Source organism: Gopherus flavomarginatus, chromosome 5, assembly GCF_025201925.1.
Source record: "Gopherus flavomarginatus isolate rGopFla2 chromosome 5, rGopFla2.mat.asm, whole genome shotgun sequence".
Classification (NCBI taxonomy): Eukaryota; Metazoa; Chordata; order Testudines; family Testudinidae; genus Gopherus; species Gopherus flavomarginatus.
The window spans coordinates 133,626,597-133,649,094 of NC_066621.1; the positions used below are offsets into that span (position 1 = coordinate 133,626,597).

A 22,498-nucleotide genomic window follows, 5' to 3' on the forward strand; every position below is an offset into this window, starting at 1 on the left:
CTGCTGAAAGCGGTTTGGGCTGAGGGACGTACTGGCTGCTGCTTCCAACAACTCCTATTGGCCTTCAGCGGCGAACCACAGCCAGTGGGAGCTACAATCAGCCGGATCTGCGGACGCAGCAGGTAAAGAAACCGGCCCAACCTGCCAGGGGCTTTCCCTACACAAGCGGTGTCCCAAGTTTGGGAAACACTGATTTAGAGAATTCAAAGCTATTTTGCTAGTGTAATTTGGAAGCCAAGTTAAGGAAATAGTTACAACACAGCACTTTTGTGATTAACAAAGGTTATCTGATGCACACACTTATTAATTTGGTTTGTTTTCTAACATATCCTTGTTGTTCTAATAGTTTTGAGATTTTGTGGTCTACACACAGTTACTAAAGAAATTGTATGACCTCTCTTATGACTCAGTAGAATGTTGAATGCTTTGCTGCTGCCGTTTGTAGCTACCATACACATATTTGCTCGTATAACTAAAGATGTGGGTTAGAGAATGCTTTCAACAATTAATGTGACTGACTACATGCTCTGGCCTAAAACTTGAAAAGGGTCTCCACTTGACAGTTTTTTCTGTCTTAGATATAACCTTTTACTCTTGGATGGAAAAGATATAAATGACAGTTAATGAATCTTGAAAATTGGCTGCTGTACTTGTACAGCAAATTTTTAGTAAGGGGCTTTTTTCTGTCTGAAGTTGTTTTTCCCTTAAATGCATGGCAGTCCCATGTGATCATATATGAGAAGAAGGGCAGCCTGCAAAACAGCATTTCATGAAGGGCAGCAGCAATTTAAGATCAAGCTATTTGGTTAGTTTGAGCATGATTAATTACCACAGGAAAGAGTGTTTATGGGCCAAGTAAGTAATGCAAGAAGTCCCTGCCTCACTGTTTGACTGTAGTCTGAGAGCAATCATATATTAAAGCTGACGTAAAAAAAATAAGTCTTTTTGGAAACATGCATGTCATGGTTATGTATTGCTGTTTTCTTGTCTGCATTCATATGAATAGCTCAATATAAGATTAATATCATATAAAGCCATTGTCACCATTTAAAAATCTCTCTAAATTGTGTAGCTAAGTTTGCACATGGTAGACTGAAACACATCCAGTAGGAATCTAGTTGGTTGGTATCTTGTCTCCAACATTAGCCAATGCTGGCTGCTTCAGAGGAAAATATAAACCTCACACAATGCATCTGATTAGGCAGTTCTGGAGCATGAACAGAAACTTGGTGATCAGCATGAGGATTGATAGCCTTGTTGATAGATAAAAATGACCCAGACCACAGGTCAGCTTCCTAATTTCCTTGAGTTCTTGATACAGTACACTTGTATTGATTGAAACTGAGATTATCATTCCACAAAATCAAAGAAACTTGAAATGAAGCTGGAATTCTAGATACAAAGGTAGTACAGGAGAAATTGGTCTTGTATGTTACATTATCTGGGTGCAAATGATGGATCGTTCAAGTTCTGACCTTAATTTTGAACATAGGAATTAAATGGTTCTGGTAGCAGGCCAGTAGAACCTTTGCATGTAGAAAAGTCTGAGAACTCTGCACATCTCTATTTTGTATGACTTTTAGAAGCCTTTGTATTTGAGATTCAAGCCACTCAGTGTAGTTGGTTTTGGTTTGCTTCTTTGGTGTGCCTTCTAGAACTTATCAATGCTATTTTTCTCTAAAAATGTTCTTTATCTATGCAACTGATGTCAGACAATTAACCTTAAATTTTTTTAGATATCGTCAATTTGAGTTCAAGCTAATTCATTTTCACAAAATTATCAGTATAATTGAAATACTGCTTCATTGACTTTCAACTGATTCTCAGTCCTTAATGGGGTAAGTAACATCTGTGATTTATTATCTGATTGGTTGTAGCATTCAACAGAAGGGGTCAGACTGACAGTCCTGAATGACAGCAGCTTAGACTTATCTATGGACAGTGATAACAGCACGTCTGTGCCTTCTCCTACTAGTGCTATGAAGACAAGTCCATTGAACAGTTCTGGAAGCTCTCAGGGGTAATGATTTTAATCTTAACTTTTGATATTCAAGTTTATGATACTCTAAAAGTTACATCTGTTGAAGAACGTGTTTACTCTGTATATTGCAAGAGGGCATATTGTCATTGTTTATCTCAGACTTAACTTGGGTGGAGGGATATCACTGCACTATGTCTTCATTGTCTACAGCTAATAAAAAGCTTTTTCCTTTGCTCTGTTAGATTCCATTTCTAATGATACGCTCTTTTCCAGTCTCTTGCTTTCTTTGTTTGACAACATGGTCACTTTCATATCCTTATGTTAATTTGCAAAATATCTGATGATAATGTGGACTCTCTACAGCTATGCAATATACAAATTAAATTATAAAACATTGAATATGATTTAGGAAAAAAAGTAGCTAGCTTTTCTTAATGCCTGTGACAGCTGCTCTTTAATCTTTCTCACTTGTTAAACTGTTCCCAGGATTTTTACATTACTTAGCACTCTTCTTGAAGGGGTCGGGGAGAAAGAAAATGTACAGTTAAGCATACTGTCATGTTTCTCAGGGTTGAAATCTAATGTAGCCTACATTTTGGTTTTTAACACATCATGCCCCCATCCTTTTTGATATAGCAAAATCTATTATAATGCCAAAACCAAGGCTGCAATCCTGCTAAATCCCAATTTCTTGATTAGGCAATCTATGGGACTGAGTTTGTAATGGTGATGTGCATGTGATATTACGGGATATTAGCACATGCTTATCATGCCAGCCCTCTCCACTTGGCTTGCTCTGTTGTGAAGATAAAGGGGATGATAGATTTAAAAATGTATTTTTTTTTCTTCCCTTTCAAATAGCTTTAAAAACTTTATTGAAACTTGGATTATTTCATATAAAATTAATCTTCTCCTGTAGTATTTCATGTAGTGCAGGTTTATAACAGTAATGTTGCTAACACTGTTTTGCTTATCTTCACATTATATTTCATAAAATTACAATGATATTATTTGGCCTTTTCTAACATTGTAGTGATGATGCTATTGGCTAAATCATGTCAATTCAAGTCTTTGGCAGTGCAAATGTTATATCATGAAAGGCGAATAGTATCATACCATATGCACATTTTACTTGTCAGTGTTATCCATTTTGCCTTTTCAATGCTTTAGCAGAAGCAGTCCTGCTCCAGCTGTAACAGCAGCATCCGTGACCAACACACAGGCTTCTGAAGTCACTGTGCCACCAACCATTTCCAGTGAAAGCTCAGGGGGTAGGGAAAATTCCTTACTATATTGTTAGCATTCATTTCTAGAGAGTATCTTACTAAAGATGTATCATTGTAATTTGGAAGATTTAAATATACTGCATGTTGTATCCTTATCTCATTGAACTGATTTACACATTAACCATGTCCTGTAGGATTCAGGATATTTTGATATAATGATCAAAATAGCCATAATATACTCATATTTCAGTAATCTACATTTGTCAGTTGCAAATCCTCTAAAATGGATATTCATGTTTGCTGTTCATAATAGTGACACAGTTTTGCTCAGGGCAAACCCAGTATAGATGATGGCTATGCTCCCAGTTAGGCCAATGAAGGAGAGAGTGGCTAGGACTGGCTAAAGCCCTAACAGTGCCACTTTCTTAGGTACTTCTACTCCCTAGTACAATTAAAACTTGAATGAGGATGACCTGACTTCACCACTTTGTCCTCTGTCCTATAAATCACTGTTGCCTCCAATGTAAGCAACCGTGTCTTTAAGCCAGTGCTAGAGATGGTCAGGGGTTACACTACTCTGGATTTTGGAAAAAGATCTAAACAAAAACAGTCCTGATTTGCTGATTCACTCATCTCAATCAGCTATGTGATGTGACCCATTCATGTTGATGAGTAATCACTATTATAATTTTGTACTTAGCTTGTCATTCTAAAGATGCCCAGAGGGCTACACCAACTGCATATGTGCAACCATCTTTAGTTATCAGATTGAGGCAGCTAATTAGTTCATTGCATGTGATACAACACTGAGGTAAAGGGGCATTTTTTTCTCATGAAGGCCTATTCGTTCTTACACAGAGACCTTCCAGTCTCCTTTAAGACACAGTAAACTGCAGAATATTCAATTTATCTAGTTAGACTGATAGTCCAAATTTTTAATTATTCTTTGATTTTAAACCTGTGGTTTCAGGTAGTCTGTGTTCCAAATTTACATGTAAATGCTGAAACTATTTTAAAATGTATCCTATTTATTTCATAGGTACTTCAAGTGAAAGCATTCCTCAAACTGCCACACAGCCAGCCATTTCTCCACCACCAAAGCCTACCATCTCTAGAGTTGTTTCCTCAACACGTCTGGCAAACCAATCACCAAGACCATCAGGGAACACTGCAACAAAAATACCTAGCCCTGTCATAGGGGTGAAGAGGACATCTTCCCCTCATAAAGAAGAGTCTCCCAAGAAAATAAAAACAGAAGAGGTATTTTGTCCTTGGTTGTAATTGTATCCACGCATAAGAAATATTAGTATTATCGTTGCCAACTCAGAGAATTGGTACATGTGGTACTGCAGTGAGACATCTTGTTAAATTGTGTCTTTCTGCTCTGGCTGGGTAACCCTTAATAAGAACATGTAAAATAAATCAGTTCTGTTAAGTGTCAGTAGGTCATCTTTATGGTGTTAGTGTTAAATGAACTTTAAGAACTTGTTTCATACATGTACTTTATGCTAATATATTTCAAGGCACTTCACAATAAAAACAGAAGCAAGGGTCAAAGATAGAAGTTAATCAAGTTTAATCAGTTGAATCTGGCCCTGCATTTTGCGATTTTGTCAATAGTGAGTTGCAGATTTGAATTGTGATAACTTAAAAGCATACTCAGTCTTGAGTTCATTTTTTATTACCCATTACACTGGCTTTATATGATTGGTCAAAATGTATTTACCTTATTTCTGGAATTTGACAGAAAATAGTTCAACAAAATCTTTTTTTAAAAGATAAGCAACATTGACAGAAAAGAAATTACCTAAAAAAGTTCCAAGTAATTTTCTTCCTTAATTACTTTGTTTAAAGTTTAAATAATAAACTGAACTTTGCAATGCAACTATCACTTTTATTGACTATTATTCTTACTTGTTAAGTCAATAGGTTAAGATGTACTTATGAATGCATGAACAAACTCACTTTTGTTTCCAAAGTAAGAGAGAGACTTCCTAAATTTTCAGGAGTGCATTTATGAAGAGTTTTAACATCCTGTTTACTGCCTATTTTAAGAATTAAGGCAGGGATTTTCAAAAGAGCCTAAGGGAGTTACAAACAGCTCTGCATTTCAGTGAGATTTGAATGCCTAGACCTGCTTGGGTCTTTTGAAAATCTCAGTGTAAGGGAATAAATATTTAAGGACAAAAGAAATTTAAATGTGATAATGTTGTACAAGGTTTCACTCATTTTAAAGTCTGTTTTTTTAAAACTTTGCGTGGGGCTTCAATGCTACAGCAGAGGGCACCAAATATAACTGAATAATTTATTTTGTCAATAGAATACATTTGTATATTAAAGATGTTATCTGCATAAGTTTGAGGTGTCCCCATTGCTTACAAGTGGCAGAGTTATGAGTGAAGTCATCCCATGCAATTGCTAATAAATCTCTTATGCTATACCCTTGCACATGCTATATATGTGACATATTTTACAGAAAATGTTTTCCAAACATTTTACTATTTGAGGAAGAAGTATCAACAGTAGTTTTATCTCCCTCTACCTGTTAACCAGACTGCCTTTACCATTACTCTAATTATACAGGACCTTGGGAAAGAACTTCAGAAATTGCAGGTCTTATGAAACTTTCCAGGCCCAAGAGCAAATTCTGTACCCCCATTGAAAGTGGAGAATTATGCTTTTCCATTGGGGTATAGTATTCATTAGCCTCTATGGCTTGGGTTAGAACCGTAAACCTCTCACTGGTCTGCAATTGAATGATTTATCTATACTTCACCTCGGACATTTATGTTTTATGGGGAGATTACATTGTAAAGAAGAGAAAGGAAGACCCAGGGAATTATAGCCCAGTCATCGTAACTTCCATATCCAGAAAGATGATAGAACAAATGATTGAACAATCAATTTCTAAGCACTTCGAGGATAATAGGGTGATAAGTAATAACCAACATAGATTTGTTAAGAGAAATTAGGCTGGTTCAGCAAGATTTATTTTCTTTGATACAGTTACTGGCCTAGTGGATGGGAGGGGAAGCTGTACATGTGATACATCTTGATTTTAATAAGGCCGTTGACACAGTCCCACATGACATTCTCATAAGCAAACTAGGGAAATATGGTCTAGATCAGGGTTCTCAACCTTTTTCTGAGGCTCCCCAACATTCTATAAAAACTCCACAGTCCATCTGAGCCACTATAACTGGTTTTCTGCATATAAAAGCCAGGACCAGCATTAGACAAGCAGGGCAATTGCCTGAGGCTCTGTGCCACAGGAGGCCTCATGAAGCTAAATTGCTCAGGCTTTGGCTTCAGCTTCAGTGAGTCTAACACTGGCCCTGCTTGGAGGACCCCTTGAAACCTGTTTGCGGCCCCCCCAGGGGGTCCCCGATTCGTAGTTGAAAACCACTGGTCTAGATGAAATTTCCGTAAGGTGGGTACACAAGAGGAAAAACTATATTCAGAGTAGTTATCGATGGTTTGTTGTCAAACAGGGAAGGCTTTTCAAGTGGTGTCTTGCAGGAGTCTGTTCTGGGTCTGGTACTATTCAATATTTTCATTAACAATTTGGAAGATGGAGTGAAGAGTACACTTACAACATTTTCAGATGTCTCCAAACTGCAGAGGGGTTACAAACACTTTTGAGGATGGGATTAGAGTTCAAAAAGATATTGACAGATTGGAGACTTGGTCTGAAATCAACAAGATGAAATTCAATAAAGACGAGTGTGAAGTACTGCACTCTAGGAAGGAAAAATTTAATGCACAAATATGAAATGAGGAATAACTAGTTTGGCAGTGATACTGCAGTAAAGGGTCGGATGATAGAGTGGATCACAAATTGCATGAGTCAACAATGTGCTAGTGCAAGGGTAGGCGACTTATGGCATGCGTGCTGAAGGCGGCACACGAGCTGATTTTCAGTGACACTTTCACAATCCAGGTCCTGGCCACCGGTCAAGCGGGGCTCTACATTTTAATTTAATTTTAAATGAAGCTTCTTAAACATTTAAAAAACCTTATTTACTTTACATACAGTTTAGTTATATATTATAGACTTATAGAAAGAGACCTTCTAAAAATGTATTACTGGCATGTGAAACCTTAAATTAGAGTGAATAAATGAAGATTCGGTGCACCACTTCTGAAAGGTTGCCCACCCCTGTGCTAGTGCAAAAAGAGCAACTGTCATTCAGTGATGTATTAACAGGAGTGGCAGATGAAAGACATGGGAGGTAATTGTTCTGCTCTAGTTGGCACTGTTGAGGCCTCAAGTGGAGTACTGTGTTCAGTTTTGGGCACCACAATTGAAGAAAGATGTGGACAAATCAAAGAGAGTTTAGAGAACAATAATGACAAGGGGTTTAGAAAGCATGATCCAGGAGGAAAGGTTGAAAAAATTGGGCATGTTTAGTCTAGAGAAGGCAAGATTGAGGGGGAAACAAGTCTTCAAATAAGTAAAAAGTTTTCATGAGAAGGACACTGGTTAATTGTTCTCCTTGTCCATTGAGGGTAGGACAAGAAGTAATTGGCTTAATTTACAGCAAGAAAGGTTAGGTGAGATATTAGGAAAAACGTTCTACCTATAAGAATAGTTAAGGAATGGAACAGGTTGCCAAGAGAGGTTGTGGAATGTCCATAATTACAGGTTTTTAAGAGCAGGCCAGATAAACATCTGTCAGGCAGTCTTAGGTATGCATAATCCTGCCTCAGTGTAATGGAGTGGACTCGATGTTCTTGTGAAGGAGCATGGAGACCTTGATAGTCACAGAATCTGAAATCAACAGTAGTGACACCAGAATTGTTTGAAGCCAGAAATTTCTTAGGTCGTTTGTTATACTCCAAACAATAACACACATACTAAACACATTCCACACTCTGTCCTTAAGAACACACAATTTTACCACCGGTGTTTGTAAATTCTGCTTGTGAAACTGGTTTATCTTGAGTTCCATTAAAAGTTTTCTTCTTGTCACTTTATTTTTCTGCCTATTTTAATGTACTTTACTAAAAGTTTTTGTTTTAACAGGATGAAATAAATGAAGATGCTAGTTGTCTTGATATGTGTGATCATGATAAAATGGAAACTAAGGTATATATGACTTAAATTTTTAAACAGAGTGGAAGATATTGTGTTGTCCATATTGTGTTGTCCATACAAGTTAGACTATGCATATTTCTAGCCATTGCTGTTAGTGTTGGCAGTTGGTGTTGTACAGGCTTCTTCCATAAGGCAGTGTTCATTTAAAAGCTCCTGGGCTGCTTGCAAGCAAGTGCTGATATTGCACTAATTTTCAATTCCATTATATTTTTAATAGTCTACTTTAGACTAAGTTAAATTCAAACACCTTTCAGTTATGACTGAAAATTCTGCTACTGCAATACAAATAATAACTCATTGCACCACCTAGCCCTAAAACTCCCTCTTCCATTTTGTTCCATTTAATTCTGACATGACAGTACATGTTGATTTTCTTTCAGATGCCGGTGTTGCTTAGTCTAGCAGTATTAGGACTAGCTGGTTCCATGGTTCTGTGCCAACAACTGGCTGTACACAGTGTAATTTGTGACTTCAAGTTGGAATTTTAAAAATGTTTTGCATCATAAATGGAACAGACAGTATAGGTGGCATGTGTGCTTTACTTGATTTACAACCAGACTCGCATATAATCCACAGTAAACTAGTCTAAACTCTGTTTCTTGGCCCCTGTGTTCCATTGGCAGTCTTATATGTCAGATCGGACGTTCTTCAGATGTTTCATTTAAAGTGAAAAATCAAGGTCATTAATGGATTAAATAATTGGTACAGAAGACTGTTTTGATAGTAAATTGAAATTAATTTATTCTATCTTCAGATTTTCTTTTAACATGCTGAAGATTTTTACTGACTATGTATAACTGTACTGTAAGATACCAGGCTGGATAGGGAGTTATTAGAACTTTGCACAATAGTTTGGGGTTGAGGTGAAAGCATATTGACTGGTATTACTGCTACTATGGAAACTAACATCTCCATTATTCAGAGGTATCCCATTGAGGACGTTTCACATCTCAGAGCTATTATTTCAGCCTGTTTGCAGTATTATCTTCCAAAGTCTGCAATGTTTTACATTTGGTTCATGTTTTTAAAGTTTTCTCTTCAATGAAATAGGGCTAGAGCAAAGAATGGAATCTGCAGCAAATGCTGTGACTTTACACGTTCCTATGCTTTACACAGCAAATGCTGTGGCTTTACACGTTCCTTGATCTGCTTTTTCACAGATCAAGGAGCTTTGATATGCTAAGCAGAATATGAAAAACACTTTATTTTGAGTTGGACCAAAAAAATGTGGAGATAATTTCTTGTTTAAAGATTTCCACCCACATGGATGCAAATGTGAAAGATTCCTGGAAAAGTTGTAAGTGACAAATCAGGAACTATGTAAATTAGGCAAGCTACAGGGCATTCTAATAGGTAACCAATGAATGTTTTGTTGTATGAAAATGTTGTGTGATGCACTGGATAGTCATATCTGTTTCTGTGTAATATGCATATGCCTGATCCTGCATTGAGATGTACACAGACAGATACTTGTACCAGTGCAGAGCCACTCTGGTTTTGTTGGAAACTGCCTGTGTGCAGCTCATTCTGGGATACATTGGGCTATATTAGAATGTTGTTTGTGTAGCTTCTAAGGGATATATACAAGCAGTTAATTTTTTTTTTTTTTTTTAAGGAACAACTTGATGCAGAAGCAAATATTTCTTCTCAAACAGAAACTGTTCAGACAGTGGCATCTCTGCAAGCTCCTCAGGTATTGACATTAAAGAAGTGTTATATTGTGAATATTCTAATCATGATGACCTAATACTGAGATTAAAGTAAATCCAAATGTTAAATATAATGACCAGAAGAACCTCCACAGGATCTGTGCCTAGGTTTTCTCTACCCCTAGGTGACTATGGGTGAGACTCATTATGGCTTTTTGATGTTTTCATGGCACCAGAAGTTGATGTATATCCTGCTCCTGCATTTGCACCACGCAGTACAGGAGATCTTTCTTCACTGTAAAGTAAAGTCCTGGACCCCGGACCTTCCCCTCCGCTGGTATCCCATCTATCTCAGCCACCTTTTTCCTGACGTTATCATATCTAGGGTCTTCCACCTGGTCCCGCCCGAAAGTCTCTCTCCTGGGACTAACTTGCCCAAGCTCCCAGGGGCTGGCTTCTGCTTCTTCCAGTGTCTTGCCGCTGTCATGGCTGGGGCCAGCCTCCGGCTCACCTTCTGTGGTGGTAGTTTCTCTGATGGCTGCTCATGTTCATCTGCCTACTAGGGCTGTCTTCTGGCCCTGGGTCAGGATCCGGGTTCCCAAAGCTTTCGCAGCTTTCCTCTTTTTTTTGTCTTCCGGGTCTTTTGGGGGCCTGAGAATAGATCTTGAGACATCTCAATGAATATTGGGAGTTGACGTTGAGGATTGACATGAGTTGCTGCCATCGGGGTCCCCACCTCCCTACAGCCTCTTCAGGGGGAGTAAATTATCAAACCCTGGATAGTCCCTCCCATTGACTACAGGATATGGGAGTTTAGGAACTACGCCCATTGTCACCTCAATGGGGTTCCCCTGAACCTCTGTCTCCACTGAGATGGTGGGATAATGGCCCATGGCCTCATGCACGTGTGTCACTGCTATGCATTTGGCTTGTAGCAGTTGGATACTTTTTACCAGCTCACCCGATATAAGGGTGATAGCATTCCCCGAGTCCACAAACGCTGTAGTCTCTGCTCAGTTTGTCTTCACCGGCCTGATGTAGTTATGCGGGGCTAATGCAATGCCCGCAAGGTGGATAAGGGAGCTCGGGACCTCCCAGTCCCCCAAGTTGCATTGCATAGGCTCCTCGATGCTGGGACGTGCTGCTGTGTGTCCCCACTCCACACATGGCTAACATCTAATCCCTCCCCTATCACAGAGGTTAGTGGGTTTAGTCCCAGGGTTCCCCCTACTCAGGCCAATCCCTTCCGTCTTGGGTCCCCGCTGGTTTTCACAACTCCCCCACCCCGCAAACCTAGGACTCCCCAGGGGTTTGGCTGTTCCGCCTTCCTGGGTTGGGGTCGGGTGCTTGCTTCGAAGGGGACCTTCCTTGGGTAGTCGGGTCAATTCTGTGGCTGTCATGCATCTTTCTACCAGCATGATCATCTCGCCATAGCTGGATGAATCGTTCTGGCCTACCCATTTGTGGAGATCTGGTGGCATCCTCGCATGTAATGATACATGACCAGGGTCTCCAAAATCTCCTTTGGGCTGCACACCTCGGGCTGTAACCACTTCCGTGCGAGGTGTATGAGGTTGAATAGCTAGGACTTTGGGGGTTTGTTCTCCTGGTACTTCCACTCAATGAACCTCTGGGCCCATACTGCTGCTGTCACTTCTGATTGTGCTAGGATCTCTGCCTTCAGCTGGGTATAGTCAGTGGCATCCGTGGCAGGCAAATCAAAGTATGCCTTCTGGGCCTCTCTGCACAAAAAGGGACGAGATTGCTGGCCCACCTGGGCCACGTCTCACGCTGAGCAGTCCTTTCGAATGAGAGGAGATATGCTTCTACTTCATATGGGGAGGGATCGCTCAGTGGTTTGAGCATTGGCCTGCTAAACCCAGGGTTATGAGTTCAGTCCTTGAGGGGGCCATTTAGGGAACTGGGGTAAAAATCATCTGTCTGGGGATTGGTCCTGCTTTTAGCAGGGGGGTTGGACTAGATCAAGGGTTGGCAACCTTTCAGAAGTGGTGTGCCAAGTCTTCATTTATTCACTCTAAAGTTTCGCATGCCAGTCATACATTTTAACATTTTTAGAAGGTCTCTTTCTATAAGATTATAATATATAACTAAGCTATTGTTGTACATAAAGTAAATAAGGTTTTTAAAATGTTCAAGAAGCTTCATTTAAAATTAAATTAAAATGCAGAGCCCCCTGGACCGGTGGCCAGGACCCGGGCAGTGTGAGTGCCACTGAAAATGAGCTTGCCTACCCCTGGACTAGATGATCTCCTGAGGTCCCTTTCAACCCTGATATTCTATGATCTGTGATCTTCTGTGATCTATGTCAGCAAAGAAATGTATAATGGAACATTTTCATATACATATCTGTATAGCAGGTTGCTTGTGCTTACTTCACAACATTCACATCTTACATATGTATTTTATTTCTTAGTGCCTGTGTTGCTTGTTAGAAAAGCTGGACAGATTCTTATCTTTTCTCAGTTGTGCCCTTAATATTTGTTTGACAGAAAAACACTTAAAAGTATGGCTCACTTTTTTTCTTTGTTCTTCCCTTTATGATGTAATCTAAGAGGAGGAGGACTTCTAACAAGTCAGTTAAATAATTCCTATTCAGAGACAGCTGCTTAAGGCTCTCAAATATATGTTAAATAGAGAACTTCACATATTCTACTACCTGCATGTTGCTTCTCAGTAGATACTCTGAAAAGAATGAGTCTTCAACTATACAGCTATCTACCACCATAATTAAGTTTTTCCTTTGAAGTTCCATATTATTTGTAACAGTTCTAAAACAAGGCTTAGTCTACACTAGGGTTTTAATGCACTATTATTACTCCATTAATGTAGTTGCACCATTGCAAACCTCCTATAGACACATACTTGTTTAAATAGCTGCACTGCTGCATAGGTAACTTAACTTGATTTGAAATGGGGTAAGCAGTAAAGAAATTATGTAGGTGCCAAGATTGTTTATGACAAACTAGGTTTTATGTATTGTATATGCTCAGCAAAAAAGATAAAATAGTTTGCTTCTCAGAAATCAGCATCTTTATAGCTCACTTAATAACAAATATTGAAATAAACAAAAGTTTTCAGTTGTCCAAGACCTATGTTCTTTATTAAGTTTTTCTGGTTCTGATGTCTCAGAAAATGATTTGTTGCAATCATGGCAGAGATGTAGTTTGGGTGTTGCAAAATTCTGGTGGGCTGTATCTAGGTCTATAGTGGGCAACCTGCGGCCCGTCAGGGTAATCCGCTGGCGGGCCACGAGACAGGTTGTTCACGTTGACCATCCACAGGCACGGCTGTCCATAGCATCCAGTGGCCGTGGTTTGCGGCCAATGAGACCTGCAGGAAGTGGCATGAGCTGCAGGCACATGCTGGCCGCAGCTTTCCACATCTCCCATTGGCCGGGAATGGCAAACTGCAGCCACTGGGAGCTGTGGGCGGCTGTGTCTATGGATGATCAATGTGAACAAACTGTCTCGTGGCCAACCAGCAGATTACCCTGACGGGCCATGGGCCACAGGTTTCTCACCATGGACCTAGGTCTTGCTGCATCTGTCACCATCTTTCCCAGTTTTATCTGCTTTGCACAGAGTAAGTCATAAAAGCATGCTCCTGCTTATTCCTGACAATTCAAAAGCTCTAGAAAGTTTGGCTAACATGAGCCAGAAAATAGGAGTAAACTGAGGGAAAAGCAAAAGAAAATGTTTGAAGTGAATAAAGATACAACAGCTATTGTGTGCTGTCTGAGCTCTGCTTCTGTTACACTCACTGCCATATCTATCACTATTACCTCAGTTCATTTATAGGGGAAGGTCAGTAAACACAGTAGTCGTCATATCATGCACCGTTTTTCCCTGTGCACAGAAAAACTTGTGTGAATTTTGACCATCCGTACATATAAGAGAGAAACTTTCCTAATAAACCCTGAAAAGCAGAACAAAATAATTTGAGCACCATGATATCTAAAGCAATATAGTCAGGAGAGAGGCAACTGAAAATTATTTTAAATAAAAATTTGACAATTAAGTATAGAAAATACAGGGTTTGTTAAGCATATTGGTAATTTATGTCCTTTTTGTTCATAATAAATCTTTGTATTCCCATGTTCTTTGTTTTGCTCCCTTGTTTTGTTTTCTACTACTGAGTCGTGCTGCACTAGTTTTAACTTTCTTTAATATTTTTTTTAAAAAATTTTCACAAATGAGGAGAAGCCAACTTAGTTCATCTTTTTTTCTCTGAGTCCAGTTTTGAGTGTTATAAATTTTCTTATTGCCATCAAACAGTATTATACTATTTGCCATTCTTTAATATGGAAAGCCTAACTGATGTTAGGCAGTGGTTGGCAGTACAAACTTTTTGGCAAATTTTTTAAATATAGACACAATATAATCAATTCAAATTTTTAGATGTAAACAGTTTTTAAATTCTTACTCGCAGTCTGAGCATTGATTTTTCAAGTGTGCGGTTTAGTTTGCTTTCATGAACAAACTGCAAAATCCTGTAACTTTATCAGTTTCAGCAGTGTAGAGTCCTATTTCTGAAATAGGAAATTATGATAAACAGGTTCCAGCTGTAATTCGTTGTGCCTCCACAAGGGGGGAATCTCAGATATCAAATAGTTTAAAGTCATCCTAAAGAAGAAAAATTCAGATAGCATTTGTAGGACTCATGCAATAAACCTATGTGTGGGAGTTTTTCAAATATGTTATTGTTGAGCCCTATTTTTCCTATTTCATCAGCTTGTAGAAAACTAAATGCATACTAGGAGAGGGACTATTATAAACATTCTTTCCTTAACTATCACATTTTCTGTTGGCTAATAAAAGTTGTAATTAACACTTTTTGGGTATATATTTCTGGATACCCTACCAAAATATATTGCAACATAAACCTTTAAAACCTGGTGCTCAGATATTTGCTTCCTGTTAAACTAATATTTTTGGAGAATTAAAATACATGTAACATTTTTCCTTTTTCCTCTTTCATGTCAGAAAACACCCAGTACAGACCTTTCGGATATCCCTGCTCTCCCTGCAAATCCTATTCCTGTTATCAAGAATTCAATAAAACTGAGATTGAATCGGTAAAAACAACCTCAGGGGTCCATAAACAATACCTGCCAACTCAACCTGTTGTCTTCTAATGCTAAAAAAGGAGAATGGAGGGTGCAAGACTAGAACATGACTGCAAATGGATTTAGGTATATTTTGTGCACTTCCCTGACTGGGCTGTAATCACCGCCTCTTTGGAAGTCCAGGTTAGTATGTGAAGCCAGGAGTACTTTTAATGTGTTAGCAACAGTTGCATTAAATATTTCGAAGGATTACTGCCTTTAAAAACAAACATGAACACTATTTGTAGCCATAATTTACATTCTGATTGGATTTATGTTTGATGCATTGTTTGAAAATTTTGAGCTAAAACTGGCATAAGAATCCCTTAAATGCACTTTTATGTACCTTTTTTATTGGAGTATGACTAATTTTAGATATTCAACTGATATTCTTTCATTTTTATTGAAGAGATTCTTCAGTGCTAGTAATCTGCGAATTGGATAACATTCTGTGATATACTGTACATTGAAGACAAAGTGTACAGTATATCTAGTTAAATTACCATCAAGCAGCAGTAACCCTTTAAAATAAAATGTCAAATCTTGAGGTTATATGACATATGTTGAGAAAATAATTGGGAAGCATTTGGTATTTGATGGGACATGATTAAGATGTGATCTATTTTTATTTATAGGATTATTTTATGGTGCATACAGATCAGCGATCAAACAGCAAATACACTTTCCTTTGACCTAATCAAACTCCTTACTGCCTTGCTGATCCCCTTGCCATATTTCTTGGAAAAAGCTTTTGTGTTTAATGTTTTTTGCAGCTTGTATGCACAAAATAGGACAAAGGTCAAAAACAAATGTTTTTTTTGGTTTGTTTTTTAATAACCTAAACTCATGATATTAGATAAACCCAATACTTTGGGGCCCAAAGGCACAAACATCAAATTTTGTCCCATGGCTAAAACTTCAGAGTGAATAAACTGTGCCTGTGAAGCATAACACCTGTCTTGATGGCCTTTTGACCACTAAATATAAGATAATTTTTGTACACTCCATAAAAGTCCTGTCTGCATTAAAACATTTCAAATTTTAAATATAAAGGCAAAAAAAATTTCCCAACGATTTTAATCTTTTTTTATTTCTAGATGGCTTATCAAAAATAGTTGTTTTACATACTTAACAACGCTGAATTTTTAACAATCATATTTCTAGAAAGCACTTGACATCTAGCAAGCTCTGTTTACTCCTCCTACTTTTTGTTCTGTAGTCCTAGCAAAAAAGGATTAGCAGCAAATCTTTTCTTTTAAAAGAACTGAATCTCTCGTGATTAAGCAGCAGACCATCAGTGTTTAGGAAACATGAGGGATGTTGGTGATAGTACCAGATGTAGATAACAAACTTTGTTATTATTACTTAGTCTGAAATAACTGGGATGGTAAAAATCATCCTTCCCATACTTTCTAATTAGCATGTTTTATGAATTCCTCCTCCCATTGTGCTCCATCCTATTACATGTGCTTCTTTCATGTTAAAATTAAATTACTTACACTCTCTCCCCATATCCTTCTAAATTAATTTTCCAAAATCAGAGTGTAGCTTACTTTTTTTTCTTAGGCTGTGCAGTAACTGAGGTTTTTCTTTTTGCCATTTGTCTAAGATGTCTAGTATACAATATTTCTCTTTCCCTTGCCCTGTGCAGCCTGCTGTCATCCACCTTGAAAAAGGTTGTACTAACAATTGAAGTGTACAAGGTGTCTGTGTATTTTGTGTTGTTATGGAGTTTAGATCGAAATTGCCAGGCACAAATTTAGTTTTGTCATTTTGTTTACACATTGGGAAATCTTTTTTTTTCATTTTATTAAACATTTCATGTAACTGCACCCAAGTTTTGCCAAGCTGGGAACTTGGAATCTTTCTGTATAGTGACTTTTTAATTCTAGTTTTCATAACCTGGAGATCAGACTGTTGCTTTCGCATGATGTACGTAGTGTCTCATGACTGGAGTTTGCTTTGTTTTATAGTATCTGTACTCCTTGTATTTTTCAAGAGCTATTTTGTAAACAGATGATGTATTTCTCCATTGAAAACACAATAAAAAACAGCACAATCCCACATTTGCCTGATTTTTCTTCAAATGTCCAGAATTGCTTTTCCTATTTGTTTTTATTCCAGACTTGTCAGTTAAATTACATTCTATATCAGCAGAAACAATTAAGTAATGCTGCCTGATAAGAACAATGCACTTTTAAATTGGCTGGATTTAAAAAATGGCATTTAGCAGCATGCTAAATTTTAGTCTGTTTTTAGAAGAAAAATGTAAATTGCTATTTTGTCATCACTTCGTTTTAAAAAGGACAAATCCATTTGAATAGCCGCCCGTTCTTGTTCCCTGACTTGGGTGCGTGCCTCAAAATTTTAGACTGGGGTAGGCAAAACTAGAAAAATAGCATATATAATCAGTTTGTGTAGACTATTGGTTTTTTTTAAAAAGCTTGATCTAACTTTTTATCCTCTAAGGCAGTGGTGGGCAACCTGCAGCCCACAAGCCACATGCGGCCCATCAGGGTAATCTGATTGCAGGCCGCAAGACATTTTACTGACGTTGACCATCCACAAGCATGCTCCCTCACAGCTCCCAGTGGCTGCGGTTCGCTGTTCCCGGCCAATGAGAGCTACAGGAAGCACTGGCCAGCACACTGATGGGCCGCAGGTTGCCCATCACTGCTCTAAGGTAAAAATATTAATTGAAACAGCTATGGTGTACTCTGTAAAATGCACCATGCTTCTTGTCTTTGGAAGCAACTCATTATATGACCAGCAGATGGCACTGTTTCTCTTGTTTTTCTTCCACTGACTCCAGCATGCACTGAAACTACAAATTCAAAAGGTGCCAGTAGCTGTGCGTCACTTGATTGATCTTATTAGCTTGCGGGCCCAATCCAGCAAACATTTAGAAATGTGACCTAAAATTGACTTAAATTTGTACTGTTACTACTGTGCTTTTAATAAAAATAGCTCCTAATTTCCACAACTAGGTTACTTTGGGTATGTATGTTTGAGTTAGGCTTCACTGAACTAGTGATTGTTGGCTAAAATTTTGCTTTTATATTGTGTATCAGTGAGTGCTCTAGACCTCTTTTTTTACACTCTCTCTTATCACACACCTTTTGCTTCTCCAAGAGCTGCATAGCATTGCCTCTGGTGGTAAGTGAGCAGTAGCTTTTAGTAGTAATTGGAATATAAAAAGAAAATCACTAAATGTACTCTGAAAAATCTAACTGTTCTTATGCTTCATTTTAAGTGCTATGTTTAAATAATAATAATAACAGTTCTACAGCTGAAATAACAAAACAAACTTGCAAGAGAGAGTACACTGGACTTGACATCACTTTAAGCCAAAAGCTACACTTGTCCATTCTCTCATCCCAACTAAATTTAACAGTGAAAGGAAAATAGCTTTTTGGTATGTAAATATTTGTTCCTTTAGTTTATTTTCTTCCATTTACATTCTTGGAAAATATGTGACTACTTATAAAAGAATTCTCATATGTTCAAATGGTCACTGCAGCTTAATCATTTTAATTCCTTGGAGTAGTCCACCTGAAAAGCAGCTGAAGTGTTTTACATCTTGTGACCATTACTATGGGTGAACAAACAATTGATTGGAAGTCACGAAATTAAGTAAATCTCCACTTCTACACTCTTCCATAAAAATAGTAAAGAATATGCCCTGTAGATGCACGTTTTCAAAGATCCTAATGTTCATGCTATAGAACATAGCAGTAATAGCCATTTTTTATTTAGTTTACTTTAATCATCTTTAAATATTTTTAACATTCACTAGAAACAAAGCATGGATTTGTTGTTGGAGGCAGATGCAATTTCATATGTGTACAAGGTTCAAACTAATATTTGAAATATCTATAAACATCAAACATCTGCCAATTTCATCACCAAAAAAATGTTAACTCTGATATCAAACTTTAGAGAGCATGCATTATTGTTTAAAAAATAATTCAGTGAACTACTGCTGGTTGTCCCATCTGTTTGTTTGGATATTTAAATTTTTTTAATAAAGTTTAGTCATATTCTGTTTTCACTATATTCTGTAATGCAGTTTTTTGGGGCGGGAGTGAGAGTTTCACATCTAGAGAATTGGGTCAAGTCACATTCACTAAAATTATTCCACTTGTCTGTGTATACAGAAGTCTAGTATTGTAGTCAAATGTTTCTAATTCATCTAAGTGCAAGTAAGAAGCTCCCACATGTGTTTTAATGAAAAACTAACAAAATAAGCTTCAAAGATATTGAATGAGAAAACTAATTCAAATAAAACCACCTCTTGATGGATGGAAAAACTGTGCTTAATGGTATATGCAGATATTCTCATACTCAGTGTTCCAGTAAATTACTGTTTTAAATAAGAATTTGTACCCAAATGAGACTTTCAGCTGTAATGGAAAAGAATAATAAAACAAAATGCTATTAATGTATGATGGTAAAAATTCAGACTTAGTTGGCTAAGTAAGCTGAATCTTTTTTTTTTTTTTTTGTTTTTTTTTTGTTTTAAACATAGAAAATTAGCCAGTACATTTAAACAGCCCCACAATTCCAGTGACCCATACAGACAATGGACATCTCACAAACTAGCATATCTTACATGCCTCTTGCCTCTAATTTATATGTTTTATTTACAAGCTGGCAATTCTCATTTTATGAATAGATTTTACTTTTGTCCTTTTAAAAATAAATTTTCCTGATAAGGCAACTCTGGGTCACATTTTACGTAATTCAAAAAAAATCTTCAATTGTTTTAATTGATACATAGATTTATTAGAGTTCACTGAAAACAATTATCTTCATATTATGGTATAAGTTTGCTTCTGTAGTAATAATATGCAGTCCTAAGGCATTTAAAACATAAAATACTTTCTTTGCATGAACAGTGAATTATTAAAGTTGAAAGGTATATTAGATCATGTAGCCCTGACTAATATGACAGTTCAATTTGAGCTGCAAAATGAAATCAACTAAGGGAAGTTTCTGGAGTTCGAAGTTGAGGAATATTCTTTAACTGATTTTTTTTTTTCAAAATCAGTCAATTTTAGATTGCTCCTAAATTAAGACCTTTGGCATGATAAAATGTGTATTTTTAATACAATTAAACAAAAGCATTTTTTTATGGATTCAGTTTCTTCTGCTTAAAATACCCTCTTTACAAACACTGCATGGTGCCTGGTACTCTTTGCCTTCCAGAAATATGGCATGAGCATCGGTCCTTGTTTACATTCTCAGTCTGCAATGGAGCTGTTAATAAAGAGATTGATGATAAAGTTGTTGAAAAGAGGCAGTTGGATGGGACTGATGCTCATGAGTGACAGAGGGCATGCTCTACCTTCAGAGCCAAGAATGCTGCCCCCAGCAGAGAGCTGGCCATTCCTGAACACTGTGCCAAGACTGTTAGGTGCATGAGGAGAGAAAAATCTTCAGCTTTACTACAGGATTTGTATCAAGCTTTTAACTTTCTGGCATCCATTTTAATTTGGGCTATTTTTCACACACTGGTTTTTATTAGTTTCATGGCATGAGAGAAATTTCAGTTTGAAATGACACACATGCCATTCTAAATGTACAATCCTGAAATATTTTTGAGGTTGCTCTGTTAGGACTTTAAGAATTTTCCATTTTGGTCCTGTTCAATGAAGTAAAACTCTGTTGCCTTGTTAAGGCTAAAGCTAACTTTTTGGGCTTTTATGGAAAAATGCATTATTCATGTACTCAATCTAGATATTAGCTTCCATAGGAATCTCCCTGCCGAGATGTGTCATAAGCTTGATTCAACTCAATGACATGGTTGGAATAAGAGTAGCCTAGAATGATGAATGGATGTGCTCAGTGTCTTAGCCACAGTTTATTGTGAACCATTTTAATCCATCACAGTATGAGAATGGCAAGACTGATATAACATTTGTAGTTTGTCCATGTTTGTGCAGCCTTATATATGTGTACTAATGGTATTTCTAGCTGTTCTTAATCTTCACTCTGAGGAGGGCACAGGCTTTGTTTATTCTTGATCAAATTATTCTGACTACAAGAAGTAGTGTGTCTGCTGGGAACATTTTTACAGTATATATATTAGTTGTAACCATCTGAGGAGAAATCTACTTTCCTTATTTTCAGGAATAATTAGTCGGGGGTTATTATACCCACTTCCAATCTTATTTAGTATGTTGTCTTTTTTGTTTGCAGGAGGGAGCGTCTTTATATTCTTCCGGTTTTTGTGCCAACCCACTTTGTGCAGTGGAAACTCATTCTTTCAGACAGAATGGCACAGATAACATAAGACAGAAGTATTCTAATGTTATCCTAACAGGGGAGCCTAGCCCTGACTTGGAAAATGTACATTATGATCGCACAAAGGGGGGCAAAGATTTAGTAGTCTGCTTTTAAAAAAGAAAAAAAAAAAAGTCTGTTAATTCCTACTAAGCATGCCCAGAAGTGATTTTTTCCAATTACATCTTTGTACACTTCTTCCTAACCCGCTAAAGGTTACAATTTCTATAAAGGGACTGTGTGCATGTAAAGTTTGAAGATGTACTTTTTTTTGATTTATAGGCTGGCAAAAAAAGAATTTACCTTTTTTCTCTTTAATCATCAGAAAAATCCTAATTAACGCCTTTTTGCAATAGCTCAATATGACTGAAAGGATTTCGCTCTTAAGTTTCCATATTTTACATCTTGGCTAGGATCAATCATGTGAAATCTTAGCTCCAAGAGAACATTTCAGAAATCTTTGAACATGTGAAAACAAGTTTGAATCCCAAGAATCTCAGCTTTCCTTACTGAGGTTCTACCAATCACGTGCTATAAGACTAATGAAACCCAAGGAATTTTTTCTGTTGTGGCTATATGTTTTTCATTTCTATACTTATCTTTCCTTTGGAGATCTGGGATCTGCGTTGTATTCTCCAGTGATGTTGCCCCTAAAACCTATCTAGCCAGAAGTGCACCAGATGTTCTCCCTTTTGCAGATAAAGTCTAAACAGCAAGTTTGGGCTCCTCACCATTGGTTGCTTTTTGAGCAGTGAGAATACTTTGATTTGATTACTGTGGGGTGTATTTAAAAAAAAATAATGAAGCATGAAATTCACAGTTTGAGTCTTTACAGCCACAGCACAAAGTTGCTTTTACTGTCTGGCCCAACAATCATTAAAAGATTAACATAAAATTGAGGATTTTTTTTCTTGAAAATGAGTTTCTAGTTTGGGGTTATTTATGTAAAGTGGGGAATTTATTTACTTATTTGTTTATAACTTTTATGTTTGTGAAGTATCAGAGGGGTAGCTGTGTTAGTCTGGATCTGTAAAAGCAGCAAAGAATCCTGTGGCACCTTATAGACTAACAGACGTTTTGGAGCATGAGCTTTCGTGGGTGAATACCCACTTCTTCAGATGCATGTGGTGGAAA

General features: G+C 37.4%; 1 protein-coding gene and 1 long non-coding RNA gene across 7 annotated transcripts in view; one reads left to right on the forward strand and one right to left on the reverse strand.

Moving 5' to 3' along the window:
- The window catches only part of PAPOLA (poly(A) polymerase alpha), a 104,721-nt gene that overhangs the window by 81,844 nt on the left and 379 nt on the right, over positions 1-22,498 (forward strand). The window contains exons 17-23 of one of the 3 annotated variants that reach the window (XR_007774592.1): positions 1,878-2,020; positions 3,152-3,252; positions 4,247-4,467; positions 8,234-8,296; positions 9,921-9,998; positions 14,958-15,223; positions 21,281-22,360. Coding sequence is in view for 2 of the 3 variants with exons in the window: in XM_050954467.1 (XP_050810424.1) it covers positions 1,878-2,020; positions 3,152-3,252; positions 4,247-4,467; positions 8,234-8,296; positions 9,921-9,998; positions 14,958-15,053 (702 nt within the window). In the remaining variant the exon portion in view is untranslated. Of the gene's footprint in view, positions 1-1,877; positions 2,021-3,151; positions 3,253-4,246; positions 4,468-8,233; positions 8,297-9,920; positions 9,999-14,957; positions 17,144-21,280; positions 22,361-22,498 lie in introns of those variants that run through there. The other 2 variants (XM_050954468.1, XM_050954467.1) reach the window with 2 other exon arrangements.
- Positions 1-22,498, reverse strand: part of LOC127051772 (uncharacterized) — a 42,251-nt gene that overhangs the window by 16,895 nt on the left and 2,858 nt on the right. The window lies entirely within an intron of this gene.